Source organism: Brassica rapa, chromosome A06 (genome assembly GCF_000309985.2).
Source record: "Brassica rapa cultivar Chiifu-401-42 chromosome A06, CAAS_Brap_v3.01, whole genome shotgun sequence".
In the NCBI taxonomy this organism is placed as follows: domain Eukaryota; kingdom Viridiplantae; phylum Streptophyta; class Magnoliopsida; order Brassicales; family Brassicaceae; genus Brassica; species Brassica rapa.
Window position 1 is genome coordinate 20,443,633 of NC_024800.2, and position 18,841 is coordinate 20,462,473.

An 18,841-nucleotide genomic window follows, 5' to 3' on the forward strand; every position below is an offset into this window, starting at 1 on the left:
TTCTGTCAACTCGAACTAACGCCAGTTCCGGTCAGGAGGAGCTGTTAATCAAATGGAAGGGGCTTCCTCAACATGAGAGCACGTGGGAGTGGAAATCGGTCATCAAGGAGCGTTTTGGGAGTTTTGACCTTGAGGACAAGGTCAATTTCGATGAGGCGGGTATTGATACGTGGGATGCAATCCATCCTCCTGTGGTGTTTCAGTACAAACGCATGGCCCACAAGGCCTGAGCGGTGAGACTGACATTTGGCCCAGAAGTGTTGGAATGGATGGGCAAGTTCTAGAAGAATAAGGAGCTGATGACCTGTACAAACGGTTACGAGCTGCACATGGGGTGTCGTCTCATGAGTAAGCAAAGGGTGTAAGGGCATTGGCTTATAAATAAAGAATAAGGTTGTTAGAGAATATTATCAAGTTGTTGATCATCTTTTGCATGGGGAAAGTGAGAAACTCCTGAGAAAAACTCGCTTTGTACCCTTTCTTTGATCAATACAACGTACTCTTTTATTTGATTTCATTGTTCTTTTACATTTGATACCTAAAACGTATCAACCTCCAAGCTAAGGAAGACAAATGACTGAAAACAGGTGCTTTGTGTTATATTCTTACCACGCTTTTCCTTAGTATTGGTTTGAAATCTCAGAACGTTTTGGCCACAATCATACACTACTACTGTGATCAGAGTTTTATATTTTATAGTATTTATTTCCACTTCTTTTGTGTTAGCCAAGTACAAGATGATGGTCTTATTCTTCAAGAAGCTGATATCTGTTTCTATTTCTCTTGCAGCAGGACGAGAATGCAATTGAAAATGAGGTGCCTCCTCCTCCACTCCCAAAACCTTTTGCAAAACCTTGACCTTTCGGACACAAGTACACATGTTCGGTTTTATGTGCTTAGATTGGTGTTTATATAAATCAAAACTTATTTTCCCATATTTTGTTCTAGGATTGTCTTTAATTCACCCTTTTGATTCTTCTTTCAGGATCTCCGGTCAATCACCTATCAAGGGTTGGTTGCAAAGGTTTTGCTTGCCAATGAGTGACGTTCCATACATATTTCAGTGGTATAGAAAACAATTTATTGAGTATCTTTCTTTATTTATGTTCTGTGAATCTTTTATGTCATAAGTGTTCTATGATGGTTGATGTTTTTGATTTTGATATTTGCAGGTGAGCCACAAAGCTGTTTGCTTCATAGTGGATGGAGCATGTTTGTTTCGTTGATGTGAAGTATCTAATTCTTCTATAGAGGCGAGAATGTGGAATTACGTGAGAGGTGTAAGTCCACATAGAGTCTTTGATGAATAATACTCCATAAACATGAGATTTAAATGAGAGGTAATGCGGTTTTGAATTACTAAATCCACCTAAGAGGACAAATTACGTTGGTATTGTTGAGCTTGAAGGTGATGATCTCAATTGGTATAAGGTGGAATTGGCAAACCGTGAATTATAATTTTAGGATTTAAGGGTAGATTCCTTGCTTGGTATGCACCAGGTCAAGAGTCAGTCTGTTTCAGAAGAGATCGTGAAGAATGCACCAGTTCCTGCGATTTTTTATGAGAACTCTGTTGACCGTGTTGTGTTGATTGTGGAGGCTAAATAAGAGGCACTTCCTCAGATTTTTTTTTCTTCATCAGGAGCCTTGATAAGAAGGAACCAGTTCCTGAGATGATTCCAATGGCAGCTTAGTGATGCCCTTTACCAGAAGCATTAGAAACAGTTGAATCACTTGAAAAAGTATTAAAGAGGACGAATTAAGTAAGAGGGAAGATTCAATGCAGAAAAATGCATCAAGGGATCAGTTGCAGTCACCAATTTATATTAAAGTGAACAGGGGAGGAGCTTGATATTTTGTAAACCATGGAGGCTCTATCATGGAGAATCGAGGATGGTCTCTCAAGTGGCATATGGAGCTACACAGTGTCTTTATAATTAATCCCACTCTCAGAACAGATTTTTTTATCAATCTCAAATTTTTTGTTATGTAGTTTTCTCTGATTTTCAATAAATGTTAAGAGCTCTGCAAATCTGTCAAGAACACTTAGTAATTGTAAAGGAGAGTCATCTTATTCATGTTTGATATCGTGACAACATTTATATGTAACGGCATAGTATGTAACCTACATCTATACACACTATGTTACAGAACGTAACCGACCTATATATGGCTAAATACTTCATCAAGGTTACAAACATCCAACTTGAATTAAAAAAAACACTTAACTCCAGATTTGTATTTATAAAAATTTGTAAATCATTTTTAATTTAAACCAACTTCAATTTATAAACTACCTTCTGCTAAAAACTTCATGCTAAAGTACAAGATGCATCATGAATAGTTATTCGATTGTTTCTTATAAATTTTGAGATCTCAGATTAATATGTAGTGTAGAAATTAAATAGAATAAAAGTAATGACTGTTTTGTTAAAATGTGTGAACATAAAAGAAAAACATATATAATTGTGGGATTATATTTACCATATGTTGAATGTGTCACTAAAATTTCTAAAATGGAAAAGTAAAATAAATAGATAAAATTGTTGTAAAACAATTATGAACCTTAATGCAATTTTTAGTTAAAATAAATTAAAAATTAAAAATAATTTTCTTTATTTTATTCACGGGCGGGTTTACCGTAAATTTAAAATTTTTAGTTAATTGTAATGAGAATCAAACTGAATAAAGAATAACAATCAATAAAATAATGATTCATATTAATATAGAACAAAACATTTAAAATGAAAAAAAATATTAAACAAAAATAAAAAATATTTACTCTAATTGTTTAAATTATTTTCAAACTATCATTCCGTCCGTAGGGCGGGGCGGCCCTAGTATAATAAAATGAAAAGCTAAAAGTAATCAAAGAGTGACACAGCACAAGACCTTATATGAGTTGGGGACCTTATACATTCAACCTTTCAATCTTCCCCAAAATTTCCAATCCAGACAAGCTCTTATGATTAATAAAGAAGGTTACTGTCTTTGTCGGTGAGACTCCTGATTTCTGAGCGAGATTCAATTCTCTTGCTAGTCTAATCCCTTTTGTTGCAACTTCCTCAGGTGTAGAAACCTTGTCTTCAAATAGGAGTATGTTCCTTGCTGTCCATAAAGCCCAAAGGGTCCAGGGAAGGATCGAGATTGCCACGCCGGTTTGTTTCTCCATCTGGATGAAAATGAAAGTTTTGTTTGTTTAGCCAATAAAAGTGCAACTCATTCACATGGATCATCCGGATGACTTTTAGAAATTTAAACTTAATTTTAAAGTCTATTTAGCTGAACCAATTTGGATCATTTAAATGGAGATGGTTCATTCAAAATAGTATAAAGTCTATTATACCCCTAATGTAATTCATAAATTACAAACTTAAACATAATATCATTTTTGTCACATACGAAAACTGACAACACTACAAAAACACGATTTTCCGCAAAAACTTAAAAACTATTTTTCACGCCAAAACCCCAAAAACGCAATTTCTTCCGTCAAAATTATAAAAACGTGTTTTTCCGCAAAAACCAAAAAACATGTTTTCATGCCAAAATTACAAAAACATGTTTTCACGCTAACACCCAAATTTTTCCGCCAAACACACAAAAACACGTTTCCCGCCAAAATTGCAAAAACATATTTTTCCGCCAAAACAAAAAAAAACGTGTTTTCCCGCTACAACCAAAAATCTCGTTTTCCCGCCAAAACCGAAAAATTTCGTTTTCGCGCAAAACTGCAAAAAAAAACGCAAAAACACGTTTTCCCGCCAAAAACGTGTCCCCGCCAAAACCGCAAAAACATGTTTTCCTACCAAAACCGCAAAAACGCGTTTTTCCGTCAAAACCGCAAAAACACGTTTTTCCGTCAAAACCGCAAAAAGCGTATTTCCCGTCAAAACTGCAAAAACGTGTTTTCTGCCAAAACCGCAAAAACGCATTTTTCCACCAGAACCGAAAAACGCATTTTTCTACCAAAACTGCAAAAACGCGTTTTCCCGCCAAAAACGTCTTTTTCCGCCAAAACCGCAAAAAATGTTTTCTCGCCAAAACCGAAAATTTGCATTTTCCCGCCAAAACCGCAAAAACGCGTTTTCCCGCAAAAAAAATCGTATTTTCCGCCAAAACCGCAAAAACGTGTTTTCTCGTCAAAACCGAAAATTTGTATTTTCCCGCCAAAACCGAAAAATTTCGTTTTCCCGTGAAAATCGCAAAAACGTGTTTCCCTCCATAATCGCAAAAAACGAGTTTTCCTGCCAAAAACGTATTTTTCCGTCAAAACCGCAAAAACATGTTTTTTCGCCAAAACCGAAAATATGTATTTTTTCGCCAAAGCCGAAAAATCTCGTTTTCCCGCCAGAACCGAAAAATGTGTTTTCTCGCTAAAACCAAAAAATGTGTTTTCTCGTTAAAACCGAAAAATCTTTTTTTTTTCCAGCCCAAACCGCAAAAAGAAAATCGTTAATTTTGAAATAATTCTAATGTAAATATATTAAACTAAATAGTTAAATGTAATATATTCAAAATTAATATCAAGCATATGATTAAACCAACACAATGGTATTTTGGTAATTTGTTTACTAAACTCTTTTGAATGAAAATGGAAATAAAGAAACAAACATATGATTCATTTAGATGATTCATCTAGATGAGTAATGTGGATGGACAAACAAACAATCACAAAAATCTGAATAGATCATACAAATGAATCATTTGGATGAAGATGACAAATAGCGAAACAAACAACCCCAAGGTACCTTTCTTGCAAAAGAACACTCGAAAAAGATGTGCATTGATGTTTCCAGTTCGTTTACGTCCAAATTCGTTTACGAGTAAACACGGCACAGATCACAAACGGCTCGTATCAATGATCAAACCAGTTCGTTTACGTCCAAATTTGATGGCTCCCACTGCCTTCTCAACTGGCAAAGTATTTGTGATGTGGGATCTTCACAATTGCTTGATCAAGTCTAAGCAGGCACGCTATTTGGTTTTCGGTGCTCAAGAGTCAAGTCCGACTCTTCTTTACAACTCGTGGCTACACGGGAGATGTCAAAATCTATGCTGGCTCGGCTATGCATGTTCCGGGGGAGTTCAGCAGCCATTGTTGAGGGGGCTGGAAGACTATGTCACTTTCTGTTACAATCCTTCCAATTCGGATCGTGGTGCAGAAATTGAGTTAAAAAGGCAGATCTCAGAGTTAATGGCGCAGAATGACGGAGCTCCGCTCCCTGCACCTTTGTTTTGGTTTCGTCTACTGCAAGGTACAGGGAGACTTTGGTACACCTGTCAAACTCTGGAGACAATACACTTGTCGTCTACAATCCAAAGAACATCACTGAGGATCACCTGGCTTTTATTTCTAACCGTTACTGTTGCACCGATGATGAATTTTTCTCTTTACCTTAGAAAACATTCTATATGATTGAAAACATAACTTTAGACGTGTTGGATAAACCAATTATGCTTATGCAAATAAATTAATAAAGAAATGAAATTGTATGCTTTTGACTTTGTTCGAGCATGAGCATTGGTGAACCCCACTTTGGGGTTTACCAAATTTTTTTAATATTTTTTTGTGGGCCCATAAACAGTTATGAACCCGAATTTGTTGTTTTCTGCATTAGTGAACCCGAAGAAAGAGTTCATAGGAATAAAATAATAATATTTTTTATTTTTTTTTAAATTTAAAATTATTCAGAATACATGAATAAAATATTAAAATATATTATAAAATTTATGAAAACACTTTATTCAACCTATGTTTTAGTTTTGGAGTTTAAGTTTTGGTTTTGAGATATGTTTTAATATTTTGGTTTGTGTTTTCAGATGTAGAAAAGCTATGTTAGAGTTTTGGAGTTTATGTTGTTTCTTAACTTAAATTCAATTCATAGAAACATTTTGTTCGATGATCAGTCTACGCATTCAACAAAGGAATTAAGTTCGAGAATGTTTAACTTAGGATAAAAGTTCACATAGAAAAACCATTCAAGTTTTACAAACCGAAACACATAAGTTGATAAGTTGCTAATGAAACAAAAGGAAACAAGTTAAGATGATAGAGAGGAAAGACCGCAAAAGAGCCATCTAATTTCGTGAGGTAGAAGCAATGCTACCTGTAGAAGAAGAGAACACAAGTTAAAGCAGAAGCAAAGTAGTAACATTGAAGATATAGACAACACAAACAAGTCAAATGAGAAGACTTACCATCGATTCTGCTGAAGTGCTTGATCAGTAGTTCAGTACACTCCTTCCTTTCCGGACATACACACAGTAATGGAGTTGTCGTCCCGTCTCCAACCACGTTGAACACAAACAAATCTCCGTTGGTGCATCTGTTATCACGACAGAACTTTCTCCACCCTCTGCTGATGTAATATGCGCCGTCTGATTCGCTAAATCCGAAGCGCGCAGTCCGTGACTTTCCCTCCTTGTTGACAAGTTTGACCTCTTTGCATTGTTGGTTCAAAGCACCACACCTCATAGCTTCCACAGGAAGAAACTACAAACACATACATAACATCAGCCAAGAAGCAGTACTAGAATCACACAATAAGTAACTAAATTTTACTCACCATTTTGTCGTCCTTTTGATTTGTAGGAGTAACCTCAGCCAAGAAGCAGTAGTCGTATGAGAAAGTAGGAGCATCATCCGCGTCGGACCACAGAATCTCACAACAGCTAGGACCAAAAGGAGTCACATGAAAGACCATGTCTCCTTCGTGTTTGAAGATGACAATGTCACCGATTCGAAGATCATGTGCTTCGGTGAACTCTTTCCAACCTTTGGTGAGTGTCCTGCCTTCTCGGATCACCTCCCAAATTTGATCCGAAGCGTCCGATCTTAGCTTCCATGGTTTATTGATCTCAGCCCCTTGTATGTGTTTTGAGTAGAAGTCAAGTGGTATTGCCACGCCACTGTGAAAACCAGGAAGAAGAGGCTTGAAGAAATGAGGTTCTCGGGAAGTTTCCATCTGCAACAATCGAGTTCCAATTACATGTAAGAAACAAAGAAGATGAGAAAGACATGTTCCAATCGTATGGCCAAGGTAACAACGACTCTATTCCGACTAGAAATCTAATCAAGAACCAACGAGTTTACGCTTTGGTCATTACTACGAGGCACTACTTAGTTACTAACTGAAGTGAATATAACCTCTAAACCCCTCTATCGATTTGAAATTTCACAGAAACTAACCCTAATGAAACGAGCATGCCGATTTACATCAATTAATCGAAAACCCTCTATCGATTTTGAAACCCTCAAACAAAAAATCCCCAAATCGATTTAAAACCGAAACACAAAAAGATGGAGAGGAGGTGGAGAATTCTACCGTTCAACTCAATACTCACCTAAGAGGTGGAGAAGAGAAACCAGAGTGGATTTGCTGGAGAATACCGCCGGAGATGGAGGTCGCACAGAGAACCGCCTCAGAGAGAAAAAAACCCTAGCTTTTACGGAGATGAGAGAAATGAATCAAGACGCCGAGACCCTTCTTTCTCTCTCGCCAACGCGGAAAGGAGAAGCCACTGAGAGGAGGACACGTGGCGTGAACCCGCCCCTTACGAGTTCAACCGTAAGGCCCGGTTCGGCGAAACAAACCCTTTTTTTATGTGTTTTTAATCAATTGGGCCTATGAACTCGAGCCCGTGAACCCCGCATGATACCTCAATGCGCATGGTCTTAGTTCTTTGAGAATTGAACATACATAAATCTAGCCTCTAGCTTTTACATTATTTTAATGTCTCTAACCAATTATTCAGACTTGTTGGATAAACCAATTATGCTTATGCAAATAAATTATAGTAAAGAAATGAATTGTATGATGTGCTTTTGACTTTGTTAGTTCGTTGAGAATTGAACAGACATAAACTCTAGCCTCTAGCTTTTAATCAGCAGAAACAAAGCTGACAGCGTTGCTCTTAAAGCCTCACCAATTCCAGAGTTTCCAGACCCAGTTTTGCCTCCCGAGTTCAACTCAACCCGAGCATCGGAGTGCAAGATTCTCACCACGTCTCTGAACTTCCCATGAAGCCTCGGAATCTTAGGAAATCTCTTCGATCTCAAACTTCCCCACAGCCATTTAGCAAAACCTTGAGATCACCAGCAATACTAATTGCATCTTTATTACCAAACCCATCTCCAGAATCCAACGAGCTAAACGATGTGATATCACCTTTGGTAACCTCACAGGTCACAGCTCAAGGCAGCAACAGAGTCCACAATCTGGGACAGAGCCGTCGCTTTGTGATCTATAACCGAACATATACTCTAAACCTATTTCATATACTTATTTGAATCTCATCTCTTCATATTTTCTCTTTAACTTTTTGAAACTCATCATTTTATAAATATGTGCTCTCTTCAAATGTATTATTTTTGCGCCAATTGATCATACATATATTGCAGATACGAAAATAAATGAACAAATAGACTGAAATGAACAGCTTTTTTTTTTGTTCAATATGATCTTAGGCTTATACAATATTTTTTAACAAGCACATTATTCTTATTTGTCAACTTATAAAAGTGATTTATTCTTGGTCTGGCTTTATCAGATGATAAATGTTGTGTGTTTAGATTGATTAAGAAGTCTGGGGGTCACAAACTCTTGTTATAAAAATTATAAAGATGAACAAAGTGATAATATGAGTTTTTTATAATAATCTATACTAGGTGAGTATTTGCACACATGCGCGGAATGAAATGTATATTCCAACAATTGTTGAATACGAACTTTGACCGTTCAACCATAATTATATAATTCATAAGCCCTATATATATATTAATCTAAATATCTATTAAATGTGATTTTTACTCATATAGTTTTATGAACATTTATATTTTACTATAACAATTTTTAAAAAAACTATAGATCATAAAATTTTCAATCTGCGACTTTTAACAATTTTTGTTATTTATAGCCGTTTTTAAAAATTTAAAATATAACATATATGAAAAAATCTAAAATTTTATTATATGGTTAATATGATTGTTTAATTTATTTTAATAATATAACATTAAAAAATAATGGAAGATATGTGAATTGCTGTCAAATATTTATTATGAAAATCATTAATTGTCAAATATATATTTTATTCGCTTTTGGTAATTCTGTAGCTTTTATTTAAGGTAAGAAGGAAAAATAATAATTGTAGATTGTTAATTAATATCATGATTAGTGTAATGAAAAATATATAATATATGTTTAGTGGACCAATATATTTCTTTAGAGACGTTAAGAAACATTCTAGTGAATATATGTGTCATAGATAAAATGTTGTAATGCTTCTCTTTTAATATATATTTTAATATATAGGGGATGTGAAGAATTACAATTTGAAGGAAAGCAAAAATATAGTTTAATCTTTAGCAATGAGTTTTTTAAAGGTCTGTATATTAACACTGTAGATACGTTTCAGGGACATGTCATGTGTTTCTTACCCATGCAAGAAGAGCTATGTTGGTATGGCTTCTCTTTGACCCTCTGTACACACAAGTTCTGTTTGATGAATATATATGTTTTCTGTAAAGGTTTTAAGACTTGTTATTCTTGAATAGGTGTTGGGAAATGCATCTGCGCTGACAAAGTCTGAGGATTGGGCAGCATTGATCACTAACGCTAGAGCCAGGAACTGTTTTGTGGAAATAGACTCTCTTTACCATCAGCTTTTGTTACAAAACATTATTCTTGGTATTATATGTATTTTATATCTCATCAATCAACGAAGAATCATATTCTTATATGACATGAATTCTCTCTCGATCTCTCCCTTCACAACTAATGATTGGGGTAATACACATTTTGATACAGTTTCATCTGCTTTTTGTCTTTGATTTCAAGACACGAAGATGATAAAAGTTCCAACTTGTTTTATCCAACATTTTCAAATAACCGAGTAACAAAGCAAAAAACGAGAAATACTAGAGGCAAACATAAAGGATCATTAACATTGTTCTTGATGAACCACACAATGGCTGGAAACAATAAAACAGCAATGTTTTTCATTTTCTGGACGGCACTAGTGGAAGAAGCAAGGTTATTGTGAATAGATGGATACATCTAGATTCAAAAGGCCATTAAACAGCACCAACATGGTGATGATGATGATGGTGGTGGTGCCTGTGGCTGCAATATTCCTTGGCATAACTCCTGCAACAGCTTTTACCAATGTGACGCTTCTCTCTTTCCTTACACTTAATAGATTCACAAGCAACGGCCTCTGGAGTCTTCACTTTGCAACAAATCTCTATCTTCTTCTTCTTCACGTGCAACTCAGTAGGACTTGTGCAGCAGTTGCTGCTTTGGCTAAGAACTTTCACTATCTCTCGCTCTTTGCCCACCAAACTAGAAGACCCTTCTTCCTTCAAACCGCAATCAGACTTGCATTGTCCTTGGTTCTTTATCTGCAAGCCCTCCTCAAAATCAAGTTTCTCTTTCACTTCTCCTTCTGTGTTTCCACAACAAGCCAACTTGAGATCACAACTCACACCAGCTTCAATGTCCAGACATGCCTTCTCATGACAGCTTTGTTCAACTTTTTCCTTGTTTCCACAGCATGTCGAGGAGCAATCCGAGCCGTCTGTCTCTTCCTCACATGCCATAGTTATTTCTCCAGTTTGTTTCTCATCACCACAGCAGTCAGACTTGCAACGTCCTTCATTTTCTATCTTGAGATCAAATTGCTCTTTCACTTCTAGACATGTACTCTCATGGCAGCTTTGCTTCACTGAGGAGGAGCAATCCAGAATCTCTGTCGTCTCTTCCTCCGAAGCCAGAGTTATTTCCTCGGTTTGTTTTCTTTCATCACTGCAGCAACCAGACTTGCATTCTCTTTCATTCTTTACCTCAAGATCAGATTGCTCTCCCACTTCTCCTTCTGTCTCTCCATAACAAACCAACTTGGAGTCACCAGTTTCAATGTCTAGACATGTCTTCTCAGGGCATCTTTGTTTCACTGTCTCGTTTTCCTGGCAGCTTCCTGAGTTGCAGTCCACTTTGTATGCAGCTTCAGCAGCCTTCTCTTTAGTTCCATAGCATCTTGATTTGCAGGTTTCACCAGCCAGACCTTTCTCCAAATCAATTAACTCTTGGCCACCAAGAATCTGCATCTCAACATTTTTCTCCTTCTCCTCACAACACCTCTTTGCCACTGTCTCCTTCATCTTCTCTTTCTTCTTATCACAACAACCTGAACCACCTTTTTTGACATGAGTAGACTTCTTGCATGAGCTAAATGAAGCCATGTGTATCTTATTTTTCTCACCGCAACAGCTCTCTTTCACAATCGTCTTTACATTATCTTGCTGCTGCTTATCACCACAACAACCAGAATGTCTATGGGTATAACTGGATTTACTACTTGGTTTCACCTTCTCTTGCTTTTTCTTATCACCACAACATCCTGAGTTGCATTGACCACTCTTTGTTAACAAACCTGCTTCCAAGTCCAGCTCTTCCTCTGCACCCCCTTCAAGTTTTTTACCATTCAACAAAGTGCTAGAAGCCCTGTAACACTTTTTGTTCTTGGTTTTGTCCTTATCTCGCAGCAGCAACATACTGTTGAGAATCACAAGAAGACAAGTCCCTACATCGGCCAGCACCGCAGCCCAAATCAAAGGATGACCAGCAAACGCCAAAACTAGTATCCCTACTTTCAAAGTGATTGATATGAACAAGTTTTCGACCACTTTGCGCCGAGCTCTCCTGGCTAGCCTTATCGCCTGTGGTATCCTTCTGATATCATTAGACATCAGAATGATATGACCAGTCTGTGTTGCAAGTGCAGAGCCGGAGATCCCCATGGAGATACCAATATCAGCTGTGGCTAAAGCTGGTGCATCATTCACACCGTCTCCTACCATTGCTGTTGGTCCTTCTTTCTTAAACTCTAGTATGATTCTGGATTTGTCTTCTGGTAGAAGTTCTCCATGCACAACATCCATAGCATTTCCCAACTGTTTTATTTTATAATAATAAAAAAACATATCAAGGTTTATAATGATCATGTATTAAGGGTGTAACCAAACTCTTGTTACCTGTTCTTGAGCATGCATGGCTGCATCTTGATTATCTCCAGTTAGCATTGCGGTTTTGATGCCAAGGTCTTTCAGTTCCTTCATTGCTTGAGCTACACCTGATCTACAAGCATCAGAAAGATTGAAAACTCCAGCTAGTCTTTCACCTACATAGATGTATCCTACAGTCTTTCCTCCTTTGTTGGTATCCACCTCAATCTCTGGAACTGACAAGAAAGAACCATTCAAAGTCAACAAAACCTCAAAACATTACATTGAGTTTTGAAGCTTTTACCTGTTGAAATCTTAGCTCTTGAACCAATCCTTTTGTTCCCAATGTAGATATCATTCCCATCAATCTTCCCATAGATTCCTTCACCTGGAAAGTTCTGGTAACCCTCAACTTCTTCAGTCCTAGGCTCAACATTAACAGATTTAGCATAGTCAACTAGAGAGTGATCTGAACTCAATGACAGTGAACTCTCCTCTGGTAATAGTCCCGGTTTTGTCGAATGCAGTGATCTGAACTCAATGACAATGAACTCTCCTCTGGTAATAGTCCCGGTTTTGTCGAATGCAGTGATCTTTATCTTTGAGAGAGTGTCGAGATAATCAGCACTTTTGATCAGAAGCCCTGAAGTAGCCGCTTTTGTAAGCGCACAGAAAGTAGCAACTGGTGTAGAGAGGATAAGACCACATGGACAAGCACTGACTAACACAACTAGTGCTAAGTGGAACCAATGGTTGAGGTTGTGTAGTTTCATTACAGCCGGGACAACCGCAAAGCCACCTGATACTAAGATAATTGCTGAAACAAACAAGAAACACAGAGGTAATTAATTACAAGAATCAAGAACTGAAAAAAACAAGTTCTGGTTATGTCTTTTTTTTCTCTTACCTGGAGTATAGTACTGAGAACATTTGTCTATTAGTCTTTGAGATTTGGTTTTACTGCTCTGAGCTTCTTCCACGAGCTTAGCCATCTTTGCAACCACGCAATCACTGGCTAAAGAAGTTGTTTTCACACTAACATAGCCTGCAAAAACAAATAGAGAGAAAGATCAAAAGAGTGAAAGATACAAAGAGCTTGGAGCCTTTGTAAGAGGGTTAGATTACCATTTAGATTGATGGTTCCAGCCCAAACCGTAGAATCTCTCTGTTTAGGAACAGGATATGCTTCTCCCGTTAAGGTTTTTTCGTCTACTTCACAGTTTCCATCCACCACAATACCATCAATAGGTATGGTTTCTCCGGCTTTTACTGCTACAATGGTGTTAACCTTAACCTCATCTACTTCAACTTCTTCTCCAGTCTCTGCTATTATTGCCTTCTGTGGAGCTAAGCTCATCAGTGACTGCATTACCGCGGTTGCCTGAAATTTCTCAAATTAATAGTCCATTAGAATTTCAACTTCAGATCACGCATAAGAAAATGCAAGATGTTTCAAAGTTGTTTGATTAACATTATAGATGGTATTAGTAGTTAACAAACCTTGTAGCTAGCTCTTGTTTCAAGCCATTCGGCTATGGTGAATAAGAACACAACTGCTGCTGCCTCCATGTAATCTTGCATTGCAAGTGTTGCTGCCACTGTTTCATGAAATTGGTCGATCAATTATTAGCGAGTATAGAAGGTTGACTATAAGTCTATTACATTTTGCAAATGAGCAAAAAAAATTAAGATTCCATAAAAAATATTTTAATTTTAATTCACAAACTTGGTTATAAGTTTATAACTTTATAGTGTATGATTTTTCTTTGTTGGCCGGGTTTCTTAAACCGAATTTCCAACATAAAAGTAACTTTATAAACAGTCAATGGCTATGTCAAATTAATTTCTTCACTTTTGATGGTCTTTTGACTCTTTTCCGGTTTTCCCTCAATTATTTCCTTTTCACGGGTTTAAATTAAAAGTTACGTTTTTATTTCCATTTTGAGTTGTAGAAGATAGCCCAATCAAAACCCACACGTCTTTACAACTTTTTATCCGGATTCGATCCGAGATCCGATCCGGATGTGATCCGAAAATCCGAATATCCGGAGAGGCCAAATCCGGATCCGGATACTAAAATGTTGGATTCGTCAGAGCCGAATCCGGATATCTTCATTTTTTTAGTCCAGATATCTGGATCCGTAAATTTTATTAATAATTGTTTCAAAAATAATAATAACTATATATAAAAACTAATTTTATTTAATATATTCATTTTTATAATAGTATATAAAAAATTTATGTAAATTTTGTAATATTATACATAGAACAAATTAAAAACATTATATATATTTTTATTTTTAAATTATTGTTAATATTTTATATATATTAATATTATTATTTTTTATTTTAAGGATCCAAATCTGGATCCGAATATCCGCCGGATATTATTGTTTTTAGAAGGATATCCGCGAACCCCGGATTCAGATAAGGATAGTAAAATTATGGATACGCCGTATAAGAATCCAGATATCTTAAAATTACCCGGATATCCGATCCGTTCCAGGTCTAATTAACAGAACAACAATCAACTCAATCCTTTACTTTTGTAGAAAATAAACCAAAAATAATTCATATTGCTCAAAGAACCCAGACGACTCAAAGAAAATTGATCCTCAACAATTTGTCTCGATAGTTTTTTTTTTAAATACAATTCCTAAGCTATGTAAATAAAATAAAAGTTTTAAACCACATGTTGAAATATAAATATTTTTTGTTTTCCATTTATTTACAAAAAATGAAAATATGCAAAAATATTCTTTTGAAAAACTAAAACATATCTCTTACAATTTTGTTACATCTAAAAAAAATTATCGTTAAAAATGTAATTTTTTCATGTAGAAAGACAACGTTGTATATATTTTTTGTCAACATGCAAACATGTATATATCTTATTGAATCATCGAATAACTTCGGATTGTACTTGGTGAACGAAAATGTATTTTGTAAAGAGAAATGAGAAAAGCGTAAGTCCTTTCATTTCTGCATTATCTTTCCTACCAACTTTCCAAGTTTATCACATGTTCACTTCACCTGTACCCAAATAACATCTTGATATTTTTCTATATCCTATTACTATACAGAAAAAATATCAAATTGCTACATTTCTAATATAGGAGTTCTATAAAGTAAAGGTAGGCATATATTTATACATATTTGATTTTTGATATTTCCATCTGTATCATACTAATAAAGGATTAAGGATTTTTTTTCTAAAAGGTTCTGAAGTGCTAGGTTTGTGGGAAAGCAGTATGCAGTATATAACATAAGCTTTTTTAAAGTACTTTTAGTGTGACTAGAATTTGCCAAGTTCTTTTCTTAAAAAAAAAACAATAAAAATGAAAAGTAGTGTTACCGGTTATAATGACTAGGATGTTGATGTCGACCCTCTTCCTTCCTATAGAAGCAACGGCTTTTGCAAGAATCGGATAAATACCAGCGGCGACGGCTGCGACAGCGATCCAACGTAGAGGCGGGTATACAAACTTCAGAAAGGAGAGGAGGAGGAGTATGCCGGAAGCCGGCGCGAAAGGGCTTGGCCATTTATTCTTGAAGTTGGTTTTCCCGTCCACTTTAACGTTGGCTTCAAACTTAGCTTGGTTCAAGGCCTTAGCTGCACCACATTTGTTTTGGAACAAAATCATTAAACAACCAATATGAGAGAAAATTTGTTTAAGAAATTAATAAATTTCGTGAGTGTAACAAATTATTTTTTTGTCTAAAATGAAATATTGTTTTCTGTCAAATGAAAATTATAACATTTTACCGATTTGTTTTATAAAATATAGTTACGTAACGGGTATGATCCACTACCAATAGAATATTCTAGTAGTTGGCAAATATCTTCACAGGCTTTTCTAAAAGAAAAAAATTGTGCATGTTTTTGGAAAATCAAATCTGTTTATGATGTCAGTTAGATATATTGTTAATACTATACACGTGACATGTGATACGTATAATTGAATTATATGAACGAAATTCACACTTGCTGGTTAATATCTTTGAACGTATATCTTGGAAAAAATGTAAACAGAAAAATTAATAGTTTTCAGTAACGGTTTATTCTTTTTTCTTTATTGTTCGATCGACAAAGAAAACTTTTGATTTTTTTATTTGCCATTTAGCCCTATTAAAAAACATAAGCTTATTCACTTAAGTGCTTACGAATGACATTTTAATATTTTGAATTTTATTTCTTTAGTTTCAAACTTATTTATAAGTTTTGATTATTAAACTTTCTTATTTAGTTAAAATTACTAAAACAATATCTAAAATTTATTAAGAAATTTTGAAAATTATTATTTAATATAATAACTTATACAATTTTGATAAGTAATTTATAATTATTATCTGCAAAGAAAATTAAAAAAAATCGATTAATGAAAGAGGTTTTTGAGGAGAAACCCAAATAATCGGGTTTTTAGTTTATCATCAGAATTGGTAAAAGTTTCCGAAAATCTGAATCTCCTAGTTTTAAGGATAATCAGTTTTCCTAAAATCTTTAATTGAATCGGTAAAAGCTTCCATAAAAGATACAATAAATAATCAAAGGTAAATAATCTTTTATGGTAGAATTGTTGAATTTCATTAAAAGTGACTTGTTGGATCACATAAAAGATAGTAGCTAGTGACCGAAAAGTGGCGTTTGCGTATCAAACCACTCACGCAAAACCAACTTTAGAAACAGAAAGTGAAGTGATTTATTTCGTGTCCAGTGATTACTTTATGCTTTTAAATCAGATTTTTTTGTTATAACAAAAAATAATATAAGAGCAAATAAAATGATTATTTTATGCTTTACCAATTTGGAACGGAGAGATGAGGAGGTTGTCATGGACAACGATCACGGTTCTCGACGGGACGTTGACGGAATATTCCTTAACGCCGTCGAGAGACTTGAGAATATTCTCGATCAGAGGAACTTCCGATGAACAACAGATTCCCAAAACATCGAAGTAACTCTTCTGCCACTTCTTCTTTGTATTTTTCTCTTCTTCTTTGTTCTTGTCCTCGTTCTGTAACTCCATTTCTGTTTCAAAAAATTGTTAATGGTTTTACGAATCTTTAAAACGAAAGTGTAAACAAAAGGACAAATCACATCGCAAAAAAGATTATCTAATGCTTCTTTTCACTCTTTTTGAGGAGGAGACAAAAGAAGAAAGCAAAAACTTTTAACAAGGATGCATAATTGCATGTAACGTATTGTGTTTTTCTTATTAAAACTGTTTACTTTCTAAAAAATAATCAAAAATTAAAACCCAGATCATGCAAAAAAAAAATCATCACTCTCTCGCTGTTTAATTCAAATTACGAAAAAATTATCAATTAAGAGGAGGAAGAAGAATCAGATCTGTTAGAGATCACTTGTCATGAACTAGAAATGGGATGAATCAAGAAGATAACGAATATACAGCAGAACAGACTAGAAATGTGATGAATCAAGAAGATAACGAATATACCGCAGAACAGAGCTAATAGCAAAGAGACGAGGACGAGAGGAAAGACCGGAACGGTTTCCTTTGATTTGAGAAGCTTTAGAATGATACTTGCTAATATATATAGGCAGATAGGTAAGAATACTAGATAAATGTGTTTGGTTTGTTTTCTTTATCAGGTTTTTAAAATTATTGGATATTTCTACTGAAATATAGTCTTTGATAATGATTTTTATGAATTTATTTTACTAACAAACAATAGATCGGTGTAAATGGGTAGTTGTTGGCGTTTTAAAAAAAATGTTATAACTTTTTTTTTAAACGTTTTAATTCAGTATTTTTAAAAATGGTCTAAACAAGTCACTTAGGTACTGCCTAGACGCTAGACCCTCTAAATCCATAACAATTTTTTTTTGTGCACACTCTAAATCCATAACAATTATTTTATAAATTACCTATATAACTATAATAACATTATAATAAGGGATAATTTGAAAAATACTCTACTTATAGTTTAAAATTTGAATAATATGCTTATATTTTTAAGTTTTGAAAAGTACACTTTCGGAAATGTGATAAGACATTTTTATCCAAATTTAAATAAAAATTTACATATTCTAATTACTACTAAATTACAAATTCAAAATTACTATTATTATTGTTTATGTTTATGATAATAAAATTTTCCTGATTTCATGTATCCTCGTAGATCTTTGCAGTAGCGAGAGAAAAAAATCTATCACAGCAGCATCAAAGTATGTGAATTTTTGAATTAGTGGATTTATGTGCTTACTTCATTATGTAAATTTCAGAGGAAATGTATCCCAATTGTTTATGTATGATGATCTCAGTAAACTGGTCTAAATTTCTCAGATCTAAAGTGTGTGTGTTGAGCATTCAAAACATGTTTTGGGAACTTACTTTGATATCTGTGGGATACATAATTGGAATGTAGAAGATCTATTACTCATGAGACACACCGAACAATATTCAAAGATTATTCAGGTCTTCTTTTGAAAGATGTAATAATATGATAAGACTACTGCAGCCGTAGATGTTGGTTATACAAAGAGCCGATGTCTACGAGATTAGATGACGAGAATATACAAAATCAAATTACACCTAAGAATATTGGTAACAAAATAACACAAACATATAAAACCCTACAAAAATGGAGAACTAGAGGAAGAAGAAGATGATGCAAATAAATGGAGGTCCAAAGAGGAATGAGGAGATAGAGAAAATTGAAAAACATCAACTTTTTAGTTTTTTCATCAAAATAAATGTAAGATATCGTATAATAAGATATTACTAGATTTCCACCCGCACAACCGTGCGGGTATATATTTTCACATTTATACATATAGATATTTGTTTTACATAATTATTATATATTTTTAAT

At 34.8% G+C, this 18,841-nt stretch overlaps 2 protein-coding genes and 2 long non-coding RNA genes across 5 annotated transcripts; 1 reads left to right on the top strand and 3 right to left on the bottom strand.

Annotated features, from left to right (window-relative positions):
• Positions 1–5,675: 5,675 nt before the first annotated feature.
• On the bottom strand, positions 5,676–6,405 carry LOC103874052. The gene is made up of 2 exons (XR_004448640.1): positions 6,202–6,405; positions 5,676–6,110 (listed from the first exon to the last, which is right to left on the bottom strand). It is a non-coding gene; the product is annotated as an uncharacterized LOC103874052 (long non-coding RNA).
• Positions 6,406–6,554: 149 nt separating this feature from the next.
• LOC117125708 (B3 domain-containing protein REM9-like) lies at positions 6,555–6,968 on the bottom strand. Its single transcript, XM_033273539.1, has one exon. It carries the CDS (start codon positions 6,966–6,968, stop codon positions 6,555–6,557), a length of 414 nt encoding a protein of 137 aa, XP_033129430.1.
• Positions 6,969–9,847: 2,879 nt separating this feature from the next.
• Positions 9,848–17,703, bottom strand: LOC103874053 (putative cadmium/zinc-transporting ATPase HMA4). 2 transcript variants are annotated; one of them, XM_009152459.3, is made up of 9 exons: positions 17,464–17,703; positions 16,806–17,033; positions 15,360–15,617; positions 13,505–13,602; positions 13,130–13,385; positions 12,912–13,049; positions 12,309–12,821; positions 12,035–12,240; positions 9,848–11,953 (listed from the first exon to the last, which is right to left on the bottom strand). In XM_009152459.3, the coding sequence occupies exons 2-9, from the start codon at positions 17,029–17,031 to the stop codon at positions 10,076–10,078; spliced, it is 3,573 nt and encodes a 1,190-aa protein (XP_009150707.1). In that variant the 5' UTR covers positions 17,032–17,033; positions 17,464–17,703; the 3' UTR covers positions 9,848–10,075. The 2 variants fall into 2 exon arrangements, with proteins under 2 accessions (XP_009150707.1, XP_018515446.1); XM_018659930.2 differs by lacking the exon at positions 17,464–17,703 and adding an exon at positions 17,416–17,434.
• On the top strand, positions 16,826–18,436 carry LOC117126180. The gene is made up of 3 exons (XR_004448638.1): positions 16,826–16,959; positions 18,149–18,194; positions 18,313–18,436. It is a non-coding gene; the product is annotated as an uncharacterized LOC117126180 (long non-coding RNA).
• The last annotated feature ends 405 nt before the right edge of the window (positions 18,437–18,841 follow it).

Coding starts and splice junctions, on each gene's coding strand:
- LOC103874053 (XM_009152459.3), bottom strand. CDS start 17,031: ATGGAGTTACAGAACGAGGACAAGAACAAAGAAGAAGAGAAAAATACA. Junction 15,618..16,805: donor CATCTCTCCGTTCCAAATTG/GTAAAGCATAAA, acceptor AATGTGGTGCAG/CTAAGGCCTTGAACCAAGCT. Junction 13,050..13,129: donor TGGAACCATCAATCTAAATG/GTAATCTAACCC, acceptor TTGTTTTTGCAG/GCTATGTTAGTGTGAAAACA.
- LOC117125708 (XM_033273539.1), bottom strand. CDS start 6,968: ATGGAAACTTCCCGAGAACCTCATTTCTTCAAGCCTCTTCTTCCTGGT.